Source organism: Acyrthosiphon pisum, chromosome A2, assembly GCF_005508785.2.
Source record: "Acyrthosiphon pisum isolate AL4f chromosome A2, pea_aphid_22Mar2018_4r6ur, whole genome shotgun sequence".
NCBI lineage: Eukaryota > Metazoa > Arthropoda > Insecta > Hemiptera > Aphididae > Acyrthosiphon > Acyrthosiphon pisum.
This window is the reverse complement of record NC_042495.1, coordinates 98,870,430-98,884,045: the sequence shown is the minus strand read 5'-3', so window position 1 is coordinate 98,884,045 and position 13,616 is coordinate 98,870,430. Positions and strand designations below refer to the sequence as shown.

Below are 13,616 nucleotides of genomic sequence, written 5' to 3'. Positions count from 1 at the left end.
GATCCATATTTCCCGGGCCGAATCCGCCCCTGTGCTTGTCCTTACTCTTTGTTGCTCGAATGCCGGTCGTTAGGTGACCAAACCGGACACTATTATAATATTAAATGAGTAAAGACACAGAAATATAATACAGAATTGAGAATAAATAATAATTTGAAATTTGAGAATACGGAGTCAGTCGCCGGACAATAATATTATTTTCACAACGACTAGCTGCGCTATCTGTGATCACATAACTAAACCAAAACATAGTTTCCAAATTCTACGCAGCCGTTGGCTATCTATGTATGTTTAATCTATGACGGTATATCACGTAATCATACCACAGACTTCTATACTACACTAGATAAGGAACTCTTATACAATTTACATTGTTACAAGTGAAGCTCAGCTGTGAACGGCCGCCATTTTGTTGGTTGGCAAAACATTTCATTTATTATACAAAATGTATTAGGAATAATATTTTTTTTAACGGTCAAATAAAGTAGTAAATGTAAAATGACTTATATAAAAAATTTTCTATATTTTGTAACCTAAATGTTTAGAAATAATAAAATACGATATAAAATAAATCATAATATCATCTTATTTTTCATATATGAAATACCATACAATTGCCAACCGACCTTGAAGCTTCAATTCATGGCGGGAGTTCGCTATCTAGTACTATATAGTATATAGAAATCTGTGAATCATACCGGGACCATAGCTGATATGCACGGTTTAAGATAGTATGGTTGCAGTACGGTGTATTACTTACGGCAAGACGTTTATGTAGCCCCCAAAAATGTCCATAGCCCTCCCAAACATTTCCTACATTTTGCTTTCACAAAAGTGAAATATTAACAGAAATATACACAATGTATATTGTAATGAGAATGAGGCAGTATTCTTATATGAAAAATATTGAATCAAAGCAAATAAATAAAGCAAAAAAAAAGTTATCTAAATTAGTACCCACATAGTTGTTTTATATTTTAAATTACTTAATAAAGAGTTTCTTTTAAGAACATTTTGTTTTTTGTATAATTAATATTGAAATTTATTAATGAATAAAAAAAAATAAGTAATAATTAATAATTATTAACTAATAACACAGTAACAACCACGGCTTTAGAGTTTAGATTATCTTAGGTAATATCATAGAACAATGGTAATATTGTAATACCTAATTACTAATAACTCTCATTTTTAAAAATATATTAAAAAATATATTAATATTGTTACCTATGGGCTATGTTTTTAACATGATAATTATTTGCCATTTGGTTAATATATAAATCCACTGGGAGCGCTCTATGATCTTAGGTATTTGGTAAGAACATTCACAACACACTTTTTCTCGTTTCGTTACGCAACCTTCCTATCTTAAACCGTGCTGATATGTATAAATAACATATATGAAATTATACATATCTTTGACCGGGACACGGTTGTCCTGAATGATAACGATTTCTCGGTTTGGATTTTTGAAAATGTTTCCGGCTTACAGGCGTTTTCATGATATTTAAATATGTTTAATATTATAATATTTGTAGATCATTTACAGTACTTATTATGTTGATATTTTTAAATTTTTTATGTTTACTGTTGTTACAATACATTGTCAACAAGAGAGTTCAGAGTTGACAAGTTTATGTTTATCGACAAACGATAATGCATTTATTATAATACCTACCAATACATTATTATCGGTGTGGAATATTATTATATTATTCTCTACGCGATTATACGATGGACCTAATAAAGTGTTACATTGGAGACAGCGATGACGAGCATGAGTAACGTTTTACACTATTGTTACAGATTTAAGATTAAATGAAACATATTATGTGTATTTATTTTAAGTTTAATTTAATCTGTGGTATTATAATTTAACTATTATTGTTTTATTATATTGTGCCTGTGATTTAAACATTACAGACTAAAAGTTTTTTTTAATGATAATAATTGTTGTTTTGCACCATAGTGATTCCGAACGAAAAGCGTTGCCAGTACCTGAAGCCATTGCGTCAATGTTTGATGGTAGACTGTATCATCCAAAGCCAAAAGATGAACCCGATTCCCACCAAGGACGCTCTCGTTTGTTTGAACATGAACGTGGTAATTGGGCTACTTACGTATATGTACCATGTGAGTCGGTAGTTTTATATATAGTCTCTTCTGTTGAGTGGTTCTTTGGTCATTATTAATAATAATGTACCTATATATTTTCTTTTTGAAGGTCCAGTCATGGATTTAGTAGAGATTGTTCAAGATCAATTGACTAAATTTGGCCTAGAAATTATTAAACATCCCCACATCAGCCTTACAAAAACAGTTGTACTGCAGTATCATTGGATACAACGTTTTATCAATGATGTAAAATCCAAATTGTCAACAATTCTAAGGTTTTCCAATATAATATTATTCATTTATGTTTGAAATAATTTTAACATGTGAATACAATTTTTTTTTAGATTTACAGTCACTTTTGGAGACTTAGAGGTATTTTGTAATGAAAATTGTAGTAGAACATTCATTGGTTTTCTTGTACATCCTGCAGGAGTTATATCTCAATGTGTTGATCAACTAGACAATGTCTTATCCGATTATAATTTACCAAAATACTATGAAGTGAGTGTATAGAAAAATAGCACCTTATTATAACTACAGCACACTAATCAAAATAAGAGACTGACAATTGATAATGTTTAGATGGTTTTTTCATTATAACTCAGTCGCCAGAAGTTTTTTCTTTTAAACAGTTATTTAGATAAAATTATTAAGTTACTTATAGTTACCAATTTTTAAAATTATAACCCTTTTTAATTTAATTTAATATTTATATACTCAATAATAAATTTTCTTTTTCTCACTACTTGATATTAATCTTTTAATCTAATATCAATATTAAACTTTTTTAACAATATCTATAAAAGAAATTCCATAGTTTACTTGGGTGTCTATGTGCTTAAACAATATTTATTAGTTTTTATAAATCTAATAACTATATAACTCTAATATGTTTTTATTTAATTGACATACTTTTAATTTTTGTTCAAGGATCCAAAATTTCATTTGAGTGTTGCTTGGTGTTTGGGCGATCAATCCACTCAGCTAAGGACTAAGTTAAAATCACTAGAATTAGAAATAGAAGTTGACACTTGTCGTAGTTTAAGAGTTGACAAGCTTATGTGTAAAACTGGTAATAAAAAATATAATTTTGATCTCGTTTAATTATGTCTAATGTGCATAAAAATAAATAATATTTTACCCATTAGTATATTATTTATTTTTAAGGTAACAAACAGTTATTTTTTTAATTACACCTATTCCCTAAACAGTAATTACTAATTACTAATGATCTTATTTGAATCAAATCGTCTTTTTAGACATGCATTTACATTGCAAAATTGTTTTTAAAAATTAATTTTTTGTGGGCATTGATTAAATGCCATTGACTTAATATCATAAAAACTCAAATGTTAAATCAATGCCGTAGGTTAATAGTACATATTATTATTTTAAAAATTTGATTTTTAAATATTGTGATGGTGTATATTACTCTTCTGGAATACAAGTTATATGTTGAAATGTACAAGTGGGAAAACGAAATATAATTGTATCAAATAATCAAAAATATTGTCCAAAATGTTAATCAATATAATTATTGCAGCATCATACAATTATAAATACTGTATTATTATAATTATCATATAATCAACTGAAAATCGTGGTTAAGACAATTTCATATTTAGGTCTTCTAAATTATAATAAATGATACTTACATCATTCTTGTGTATTTAGGCAAGTGTTATAACTTATAACCTATAATAAAATCTATATATTATATAAATGAATGTTTGTGTATCTGTGTTGTCGTTTATTGTAGACAGTCATCGGTATAATATTATTTAATATATATGAGGCGCATAGAACACAAGGGGTATAAGTTACATTATTTGAATTTCAAAATAATCGCGATTGAAATCAGTGCACTTGTATCTCTTTAATGCTAATCCAGAATGAATTTGCTACCAGATCACATCACATGACAAATAACGCACTTATGTTTCTTACCCACAAAATAAAACAGAAAATTCCTATTTTAGCTGTGCACTTGTCTCAGATTTTGAGCCTTGTGTTCTAGGCGCCTCATATGTAATATAGTTGGAAATATTTTAAACTGTAAATTATTGACATAGGTCAGGCCAGTGTCCTTTATGCATTCCTAAACGACTGGACCGATTGCGATGACATTTGGTTCAAAGATAGATTAGACCTCTGGGAAGAAGATAAGCTATTTTAAAAAGGGTAAATTAGAGATCCGACCTGGGGATGTGCTCAAATAACAGGGATTTTGAGATTTACAATGGAAATGCTTGTAAATGGTTGCTATTGGTTTTAATAATAATAATAACTGTTAATGCATGTTGGCGCTGTGGCACTTCAATGTATTTTAGTACAGAATGTCTCAAGATTGAACCATTTTATCCAGTAAGCGTTGGTTTTTCTTATTTTTCTTCTTTATCCATACATACAAATGTTTTTTTTTTATTCATCAGATTTTAGTACGGTTAGGTTGGATTTGGTTAGGATTTTGTATTAATCCGCCGTAGGTTAAAAACGACAAAGTTGTTATAACTTTGATACTTTAGAGTTAAATTATACACTTAAGTGCAAATCACACGGTATCTGCGATCTACCACAGTTAGATTGCTTACCTGATAATTAGGGCTGGGATTTATATGCAATAAAAAACCAAAATATGTAGTATAAAATAAAAAATATGTACTAAGAAAATTTTAAAAAATATGTTAAAGTTTTAAATTAAAATACAATTCTAAATAATTTTTGCATAATACAATTTATTGTTTTTTATGTCTAATTAATTTAGTTTAAAAAATATGTTGTTAAATTGAAATACAATTGATGTTTAATCAATGTTAAGTGAAACAATGACAAACCATATATTGTTTTAAATTTTCAAAATTAAATGAACGGTGATTTGGTCTTAACACTTACTTATACCTACTTATATTTATGTTTTGATGTTGAGATATGTTGAGTTATCTGAAATTTTCGAGTATTTGAACAACTTGTATCACATGCATTGCAGTAGAGTACATTATTATCACTCGAAAAAGTATCGTTAGGAAAAACACTGATAACATTTGACATTTTAGTTGAAATAGATCGAGCTACTTTAGGCATTATTTACTGATCTATCATTTAGTCTCTAGTTTATAAATTATAATTTATAACTAGAAATATGTAAAAAAAAAAAGCAGTATGTAAAAAAGTATGTAAAAATATGTATTTATGACGAAATATGTAAAAATATGTAAAATAAAATATGTCTTATTTTATTGCAAATCACTAATTTATTATTTGCAATAATTAATTTATTATGTTTTACTAAAAATATGTATTTACATACAAATCCCAGCCCTGCTGATAATATACTCCTCGCATAATCACAAGCGAATCTCACAGACAATGCCTGTCGGGATGGTTATACATTAAAATATAATATAATTCACACTTAAAAAGACAATTGATTCCACAGCGTGTTACACCCAAAAGGAGTTGAACAATACACATTTTTTTTCCAGGTAATTCAGCTAGTATATTTAAAACCAAACATTTTGAAACTATAAAAAAACTAACTAAAAAAAAATTTGACAGTTCATATCTATTAACAATATTATCACTTTATTGTTTCATTTTAGTTCTCACGGTGGGAGTAGCGTTAGTGGGAGATGCGCCGATTATGACGAGTTTTGTTCGCCGCCGATTTGCGCTCTCTCGGCGCACTAAGTATAAGTACTAAGTGCTATAAAGACTATTTTGTTATAAAAAATTATTTTTGGTGTACCTAATATAAAACTAAAAAAAGATTTTAAAACCATCTTTTATAAAATATTATGTTATATAACGTTTAGCTATAAGACCTTTGATTATTACTAGAGCATAATTTTATTGCTTTTGACATATTTATTGGGCTTGTGCAGCTAAACAAGGATAAGAGTACAATGTATTATTGTCTACAAATAAATTATAGTTGTTTATTTCCTGAGTAGTAATTTTTTTTTTTAAATACAATCCAATTTATATTTAAAAAAAAATAATTGTACTTGTTTAAAACATCAATATTTATTGTTTATCTGTCTCAATAGTTTCTGATTAAATTTGTAATACCATGGCATAGGCGCAAGGCACAACTTGGGTTAAAATTCTGAGGGGCTACAGCCCAACTAACAAAACTATTAATTTAAAATAACCTATAAGAGACTTATGTCTAAATCGTTAAGGGTTATCATATGGGGCGAATTCCACCTTATCTATAATTTTTATGTAAATAACTTAGTAAGAAAACTATTTTATAAGTTTAAAATTCTTTATAATATGTTGGAAAAGAATCATCTTTGAATAATATATTTAGCTCTAGCACAATCTATTGTAATGTATTGTTTGATATTGTTGTGTAGTGCTTGTAATATTCATATGAATCTATTATCTGTAACTATTAATTATTAATTTAAAATAATTTTGTTCAAGCCATGTTTCTATCCTAACATTTAATTTATAAAGAACTTAATCATTATAATTTTTAATATCTATTTGTACATGTTAATTTAGTCCTCGTTAATAAAGTTAATTTCAAAGATCATGTTATAAAACAAAATTATAGTTCTAGACTATATTATAATGTTTGTCACAATGTTTTATTTTTACCTAATATTTTTAACAAGTTCAGCCCAAGAATAATTCACACAATGATTAAGTATTAACAATATAATATTGTTTATTTGTTACATTAAATAAAAGAGTAATTCAATCTAAAAAAAACCTAGCGTATGAAAGCAAATTTATTTTTTAATGGAAAATTAAGAATATAATTTAGGATTTTTTTACATCATATTTATTAGATAAGAACCATTGAATAATCTGTATAAGAATCGCTGACCTAAATAGATTTGAACTCTTTCTTTTTTTGATTAATAAAACAAATGCATTTAATTCATATAACGAATATCTACCTATATCAATTTAATAATAATATATAATATTATTATATAAATGTTAATTGTATTATGTACAAAAGCACATTTTATTGAAACACATAAAATACAACTTGTTTAGTAACACAAATTTAAGCATATCGTATATTAGATACATTAAAATTCAAAATGATAGATCTTACCCGTTTCAATAAGGTGTCAGTCATTCATGATCAATTGTTATATAATGCTTATACTGACAAAGTAAAAACAAAATAAATAGAACAATACATTATTTATCATCATGTGTTTTGTTGTGGCCTAGGTCTAAGTATTAGTTTTCCAGAATCATCACAAGACATATTAAAATCGGCTAGCACTTGCCTCGCACGTGACGTTATTATCGATGTTGCTATCACTTTTTTGTGCACTCCGGTTAAAAGTAATATCACTAGTTAAAATACAATTAAAACAATAAATTAAACACTATTGTTAATTGTTAAATATCTTAAGCATTCTTACTAAGCATTATTGATGAAATGGTGAACAATAAATGATTGTACAGCGATTGGACAAATGATACTTTAGCTGTTTGTGGATCTGTCAACCAATAATAGGCACCTATTGAAGCGCTTAATGTTGAAATAGCTAAAATTGCTGAAAAATTAAAAATCACAATTATATTATATCATATTATTATATTCAATGTATTTGGAAAAAAAGTGCTCTTACTTCGCCATCGATTAGTTATTGGCTTGATGGAAGCAATCACCTCGGTTAGTCGCCGCTCAAAAGCTTTAAGATCTATAACATTTATTTATTTTTATGTTTAATGTATTAATCAAATTTCTTGAACACATGTACTTTGGTTTTATAATATTGCTTACAATACAAACAAAATTATTCAAAAAAATGTATATCTATTTATTAAGATTTTTAAATGTTATTTTTTGCTGATTTAAGCTTGTTGTTTGCTTTGACAAATTAAATCGACATGTATTAAATCATGTATTTATATTGAGAATGAAATGTATTAATATATATATTATTGTAGGCAAAGCACTTGTAAGTTGTAAGTAGGTATGAAAATTAGTATAGTATAAAATTGAAGTAAAATTAAATAAGAATTCCGGTTTAATTTTACTTCATTATTTTACCAAATAGTTCCCACCCAGTTAACAGTAAAAATTATGTTATAAGTCTACCCGACAATGACACTGCTGTAGAAAATAGAATGCTCGGTGTTTAATATTAAAACAATTTAGTGCGACTAAGTAGCTTTTATTTGAAATCAAACAGAGAACAGAAACGAGCAAGTGTAGTGTTATAACAGGGGTAAAAAATGAAATCGACCGTGCCCACGACACTGTATCCAAACAAACAATGGTCTGTTGGAGCTGTACATGTAAATGGTCTACGCCGAGCTGAATGTTATAAGAGTGAAAACATTTTAGACTTGTGGGTTTAATCCGAAATCGACATGATCAAAACATGACATATTTTACCGTCGCAAGCAGTCTGTTCGTACGACATTATTTCGTCTACTAGCGAGTTCGGTGTCTCGGGTAGTCGGTCGGTGTCCCCTGTACGATGGATCTTACGTTGTCCTACTCATCGCGATTGGGAAGAAGACGTCAGTCGTTCTCATCTGGCCATGTCAAATACGATTAATGCGACCACAGCTGCTGTCATCGGTGTGTTCCTTACGGATTGAGCGTTAAGTTGTCCGAGAGCACAAAAAAAAATTAAATCAGATTAATATTCAGGCAATATTAATTGACATTTGACAATGTTACAGTCGACAACGACGAGCGTTGACAGTTGTTGTATATTTTTTTATCAACGACCGCCAACAGTTGTAAACAGTCGTCTGATATCGAAACCGACTTTTTGATTTTTGTTAAAACAATTATAGTCGAAACTCGAGAGCTGAGAACACGACATCGGAAAAACGTTCGTCACTTCCATCTGATGATAATACTTCTCCCGCTATTTGTAGGTTATGTTCATATGTGACTAAATAAAAAAAACAAGTTGTGTATTCCTGCCATTTTTTTGTATCAGATTTCTGATTGATCGATGTTTGTAATATTTTGAATTTTCTATAGTTACGAGTACTCAATAGTCAACACTTTTTGCAGCTCGTACTCTCGTCTCTCGTGTGTAATTTAAAAAAAAAAATTCATAGATAATCGCAAATCAGTTAACCTCCTCAAACTACCATGTCCGTAAGTATTGTCGCTTTTTTTGATGTTTTGCTAAACCTATTACCCATCTATAATAAATGACCGTCTGAACCACAAATATTTTTGATTTCAGGCAGCGGCGGTAGCCAAGGTGCAAGAAGTCCGGGAGATTTCCCGAGTAGAACGTATCGGTGCCCATTCTCACATTCGTGGACTTGGGTTGGACGACAACAGGGAACCAAGAAATGTTTGTATATCATTATAAGTGTCCTGTTAATCGGTGTCTGATAGGTTTGGTCGATTTTAGGTTTCACAGGGACTGGTTGGCCAGTTGAAAGCTCGCAAGGCCATGGGCGTCGTGTTAGACATGATAAAAGAGGAAAAGATTGCTGGAAGGTCTGTTCTACTCGCCGGCGAACCTGGCACAGGTAATTTGTCACTCACTGACTACTTATTGAACTGTACATATATTTTGTTTTTTTCTATAGGAAAGACTGCTATTGCTATGGCATTAGCACAAGCTTTGGGTTCTGATACACCGTTTACTTGCATGTCTGGTTCAGAGATATATAGTTTAGAAATGAGTAAAACCGAAGCCCTGACACAAGCCATCCGTAAATCAATCGGTGTTCGCATCAAGTATGTTTAGAGTTGTTGTAGAATGTTTAGTGACACCATTTTTAACCATAATAATATTTCATAGGGAGGAAAGTGAAATTATTGAAGGTGAAGTAGTAGAATTCCAAATAGAACGCCCAGTCACAGGAACCGGGTCTAAAGTAGGAAAGTTAACTATGAGAACTACAGACATGGAGACTGTTTATGATCTTGGAAACAAAATGATTGAAGCTTTGTTAAAAGAAAAAGTAATTAAAACCTATTTTTTTGATGCTTTTGAATAATTAATTATTACATTTTAATTGTGTTAAGGTTTTGGCTGGAGATGTAGTTACCATCGATGTTGCTAGTGGCAAAGTTAACAAAATTGGACGGTCATTTACCAGATCAAGAGATTACGATGCATCTGGCCCACAAACTAGGTAATTTATAAGTATAATTTGTAAATATATACCATAATATTATACTTGTATCAAAATATTAAGTTTGCATTCTAAGTAAGCAAATGAAACTCACAAACAAATTATGTTTAGATTTGTGCAGTGTCCTGAAGGCGAACTTCAAAAACGCAAAGAAGTTGTACATACAGTTACTTTACATGAAATTGATGTGATTAATTCCAGAACACATGGTTTCCTTGCTCTGTTTTCAGGTAAAATAAAATACCATTAGTTATTCCATAATGTGTGTTTAATTGAATGTAATTTCAAACAAATCATTTGTTTTTTTTTGTTTCATACATATTTTTTAAATTTAGAAATTGTTGACAGGTAGGTTCACTGTACAGTTTATTTTTATTTATTTACTGACCATTTTACTGACTTTTTTCAGTTCCTACAAAGTTTCACTGTCTGTCCATCGATCTTATAATATCCTCATTCATCTTGCCACCATTGCCAGAGTATAACTCTAGAGCACTTATCATTTGGTTTGTTCATCAGTATTCAGTATATTCTGTAGTTTACTCTCCTCGGATCGCCATACGCCATTAGCCAATTCGAACAGATTTGAGAAAACTTGATATTAGGTTTCTTATTTAGAACTCCCAAATCAATGTTTTTTTTAGCTAGATACACTTAATCACTATACTAGAGACACTTGATCACTATTGATATTGTGCTTGAACTTAAGAAAATTATTCAAAGAAAAATATACCTGATTTGCTGAGTTACTCCTAAGTTTATCTCACAAATCTTTTTTATAATTAATTAGCATTTCTAAATATTTTAATTCATCAAATTCTTCAAATGTATATGGTCCTACTCTTATATTGTTATTATTTAGCATTTGGCAAGTCATTAGCATATATTTGTTTTTTGATTTGTTAACTATAAGGCACATGTTATTCTGAACAGATATAGTTGGTCTTTCAGTAGGTAGTCTGGTATTATGTATTACATTATTACATCATGGTGTGCCTCATAATAAATATAACCTCGAATATAACTTTTAATAATTAATACTCAAATTTTAACTAACCTTTCTAAGCTGTTCTTTGAATTTTTTTATTTATAATAGATTAATAAAATAACATGTTACTAACATTATGATCAAATATTTAAATGTTTAGTGTTAAATCATTTATTTAATGCATAAATATGTATACTTATTAAGCCTTATGATTAGAATAATAATATTGTTTTCTTTACCTTAAATCTTATTAGTAGCTTAAAAAACCTCTAGCTTTAAGGGGATTGCAAACGGATAATTATTTCAAACAAAATGTACCGATTCGTTGTCGATCATACCGATGAACTTGATAACACGATAACACTTCTGAAAACTGTTTTGAATTTGTTAATATGTCTACTTCAGATTTAATCAGGCCTACTTTTTTTAAATTTTTTATACATTTTGTTTGCATATTTAAAATTTACGAAGTTTTAAATGTTGATTATTCGAAAATTAAATTAAGTATCTTAAAATGTGGCTTCATCAAGTAGACATAATATTAACAAATTCAAATCAGTTTTTAGAAGTATTAATGTGTTATCAGATGTATTGGTAGGATTGACAAAAAGCACATACAAATTATCATAAATTGTTTACGTTCCCCGCGCAACGCTGTGGAAGTGATTTTTATGTGCGCTTGCAGGAGCGCTCTACTATTTTTTTTTACACTCATGCACATTGCACACACATTTATAAGACTTGTATGTGTACAATTTGAATATTGCCAGTTATGAACTCCTTTAAAATTGTCCATTAGCAATCCCCTTAAGTTAATATATTTATTACCTATTCATTTATACAATGTTGATACAAATGAATTTCAAAAATATAATTATTTTTTATAGGACAAACAAAACATTTTATGTTCTACCTTTATAATTCTCGCTAATAATATTACCAGCTAATACTTAATAATAATCAACAATAAACACAGAATGCTTCTTATAAAATATTCAACATTTTAAAAATAAATGAAGAACACAATTTTTAAAAACTAAATGTTAAGATCTTGCTCTGATAAAAACAAAATTGCATTAATTTAATAATGTTTTAGTATTAAAACTTATTTTATTTAATTTTTTTTGTTTGTAGGTGACACAGGAGAAATTAAGTCAGAAGTTAGAGACCAAATTAACTGTAAAGTTAGCGAATGGCGTGAAGAGGGAAAAGCTGAATTATTAGCAGGGGTACTATTCATTGATGAAGTAATTATGATTATTATTTATTATTACTACTGTATTAATATTTCATGTTAAATATTAATGAAAATTAAAAACACATTTTAGGTACACATGTTGGATATAGAATGTTTTTCATTCCTGAACAGAGCATTAGAAAATGAAATAGCTCCAATTGTAATAACAGCCACCAACCGTGGAGTGACAAACATCCGAGGCACAAATTATAAATCACCCCATGGAGTACCACTTGATTTGCTTGACCGCATGGTCATCATTATGACACAACCCTATTCTGAAAATGAATTAGAACAAATCTTAAAAATTAGGTATTTGTCCATCATTCACAGCTTAGATATTAATACTATTATTTTACTGCAATAAAACTTATTGTAATTTTGATAAAATTTATTAGGGCCGAAGAAGAAGACTGTGAAATATCCAAAGATGCCTTGTCCATTTTAGCCAAGATCAGTAAATCAACTTCTCTGCGCTACGGCATTCAATTGATAACAACTGCCCACTTAGTATGCCGAAAACGTAAAGCGACTGAAGTGACGGTAGACGATGTAAAAAAAGTGTACAGACTGTTTTTGGATGAAGAACGTTCAACACAGCTTATGAAAGAATATCAAAAAGAATACATGTTTGATCATTATGCAATGACAGGTTGGTGCACAAGTATTGTGATGTTCTAATGCAGATGTCAAATGTAACATGTTTTATATTAAGGTCCAAAAATTTTATAAAGTGCCGTAGATTGATAGTTAGTTATTAATGCTTTTTTTCTTTTATAGTAACATAAAAATAAATCAATAATTTAGATATTAAAGTTTTTAACTTGGTATATTATTATGCTCAAACATTTTACGTTTAAGGGGGCTGCAGTTCACATATTTTTCATACGTTTTAGACCAATAAACGGTGGTAAATTACACATACTTCGGAAAAAATTGTGCTCATTATCTTTGTTGGTGTGATTGAATACTGGTATCTTTTAAATAATTTTTTTTATGATCAATGTTGTGCAGTATATTATCTACATCCTAGTATTTACTATATAGTTAAACTGTACGTTATTTGTTAATGTTTAATAAATTGTTTAAAGATTTATCTTTGTAAAGGGGACTGCAACCGGTTTTGACAAAGTCAAAAACTAATGTAGATTTGACCAATCTAAACATTAATTTTGTTTG

At 29.0% G+C, this 13,616-nt stretch overlaps 3 protein-coding genes across 4 annotated transcripts in view; 2 read left to right on the top strand and 1 right to left on the bottom strand.

The window, feature by feature from the left end:
• The first annotated feature begins 1,378 nt into the window (after positions 1-1,378).
• Positions 1,379-3,270, top strand: LOC100163916 (U6 snRNA phosphodiesterase). The gene is made up of 5 exons (XM_001949204.5): positions 1,379-1,781; positions 1,970-2,133; positions 2,225-2,390; positions 2,460-2,616; positions 3,046-3,270. Exons 1-5 carry the CDS (start codon positions 1,735-1,737, stop codon positions 3,217-3,219), a joined length of 708 nt encoding a protein of 235 aa, XP_001949239.1. The 5' UTR covers positions 1,379-1,734; the 3' UTR covers positions 3,220-3,270.
• Positions 3,271-7,068: 3,798 nt separating this feature from the next.
• Positions 7,069-8,846, bottom strand: LOC100165948 (nuclear envelope phosphatase-regulatory subunit 1). 2 transcript variants are annotated; one of them, XM_001949003.5, is made up of 4 exons: positions 8,492-8,843; positions 7,719-7,790; positions 7,509-7,643; positions 7,069-7,437 (listed from the first exon to the last, which is right to left on the bottom strand). In XM_001949003.5, exons 1-4 carry the CDS (start codon positions 8,517-8,519, stop codon positions 7,289-7,291), a joined length of 384 nt encoding a protein of 127 aa, XP_001949038.1. In that variant the 5' UTR covers positions 8,520-8,843; the 3' UTR covers positions 7,069-7,288. The 2 variants fall into 2 exon arrangements, with proteins under 2 accessions (XP_001949038.1, XP_016659282.1); XM_016803793.2 differs by lacking the exon at positions 7,719-7,790 and having other exon boundaries at positions 8,492-8,846.
• A 163-nt stretch (positions 8,847-9,009) lies between these two features.
• Positions 9,010-13,616, top strand: part of LOC100167982 (ruvB-like 2) — a 9,702-nt gene continuing 5,095 nt past the window's right edge. The window contains exons 1-10 of the mRNA XM_001948915.5: positions 9,010-9,214; positions 9,306-9,419; positions 9,480-9,600; positions 9,661-9,811; positions 9,876-10,038; positions 10,103-10,212; positions 10,324-10,442; positions 12,335-12,447; positions 12,529-12,749; positions 12,836-13,089. Coding sequence (XP_001948950.1) covers positions 9,209-9,214; positions 9,306-9,419; positions 9,480-9,600; positions 9,661-9,811; positions 9,876-10,038; positions 10,103-10,212; positions 10,324-10,442; positions 12,335-12,447; positions 12,529-12,749; positions 12,836-13,089 — 1,372 coding nt within the window. The 5' untranslated portion in view covers positions 9,010-9,208. The remainder of the gene's footprint in view (positions 9,215-9,305; positions 9,420-9,479; positions 9,601-9,660; positions 9,812-9,875; positions 10,039-10,102; positions 10,213-10,323; positions 10,443-12,334; positions 12,448-12,528; positions 12,750-12,835; positions 13,090-13,616) is intronic.

Excerpts from the sequence above, each read along its gene's own strand:
- LOC100163916 (XM_001949204.5), top strand. The coding sequence starts at position 1,735 with ATGGACCTAATAAAGTGTTACATTGGAGACAGCGATGACGAGCATGA. Across the intron at positions 1,782-1,969 it reads GACAGCGATGACGAGCATGA|TGATTCCGAACGAAAAGCGT; the intron begins GTAACGTTTTAC and ends TTTGCACCATAG. Across the intron at positions 2,617-3,045 it reads ATTTACCAAAATACTATGAA|GATCCAAAATTTCATTTGAG; the intron begins GTGAGTGTATAG and ends TTTTTGTTCAAG.
- LOC100165948 (XM_001949003.5), bottom strand. The coding sequence starts at position 8,519 with ATGTCGTACGAACAGACTGCTTGCGACG. Across the intron at positions 7,791-8,491 it reads CGAACAGACTGCTTGCGACG|ATCTTAAAGCTTTTGAGCGG; the intron begins GTAAAATATGTC and ends TAAATGTTATAG. Across the intron at positions 7,438-7,508 it reads CATTTCATCAATAATGCTTA|TGATATTACTTTTAACCGGA; the intron begins GTAAGAATGCTT and ends TATTTTAACTAG.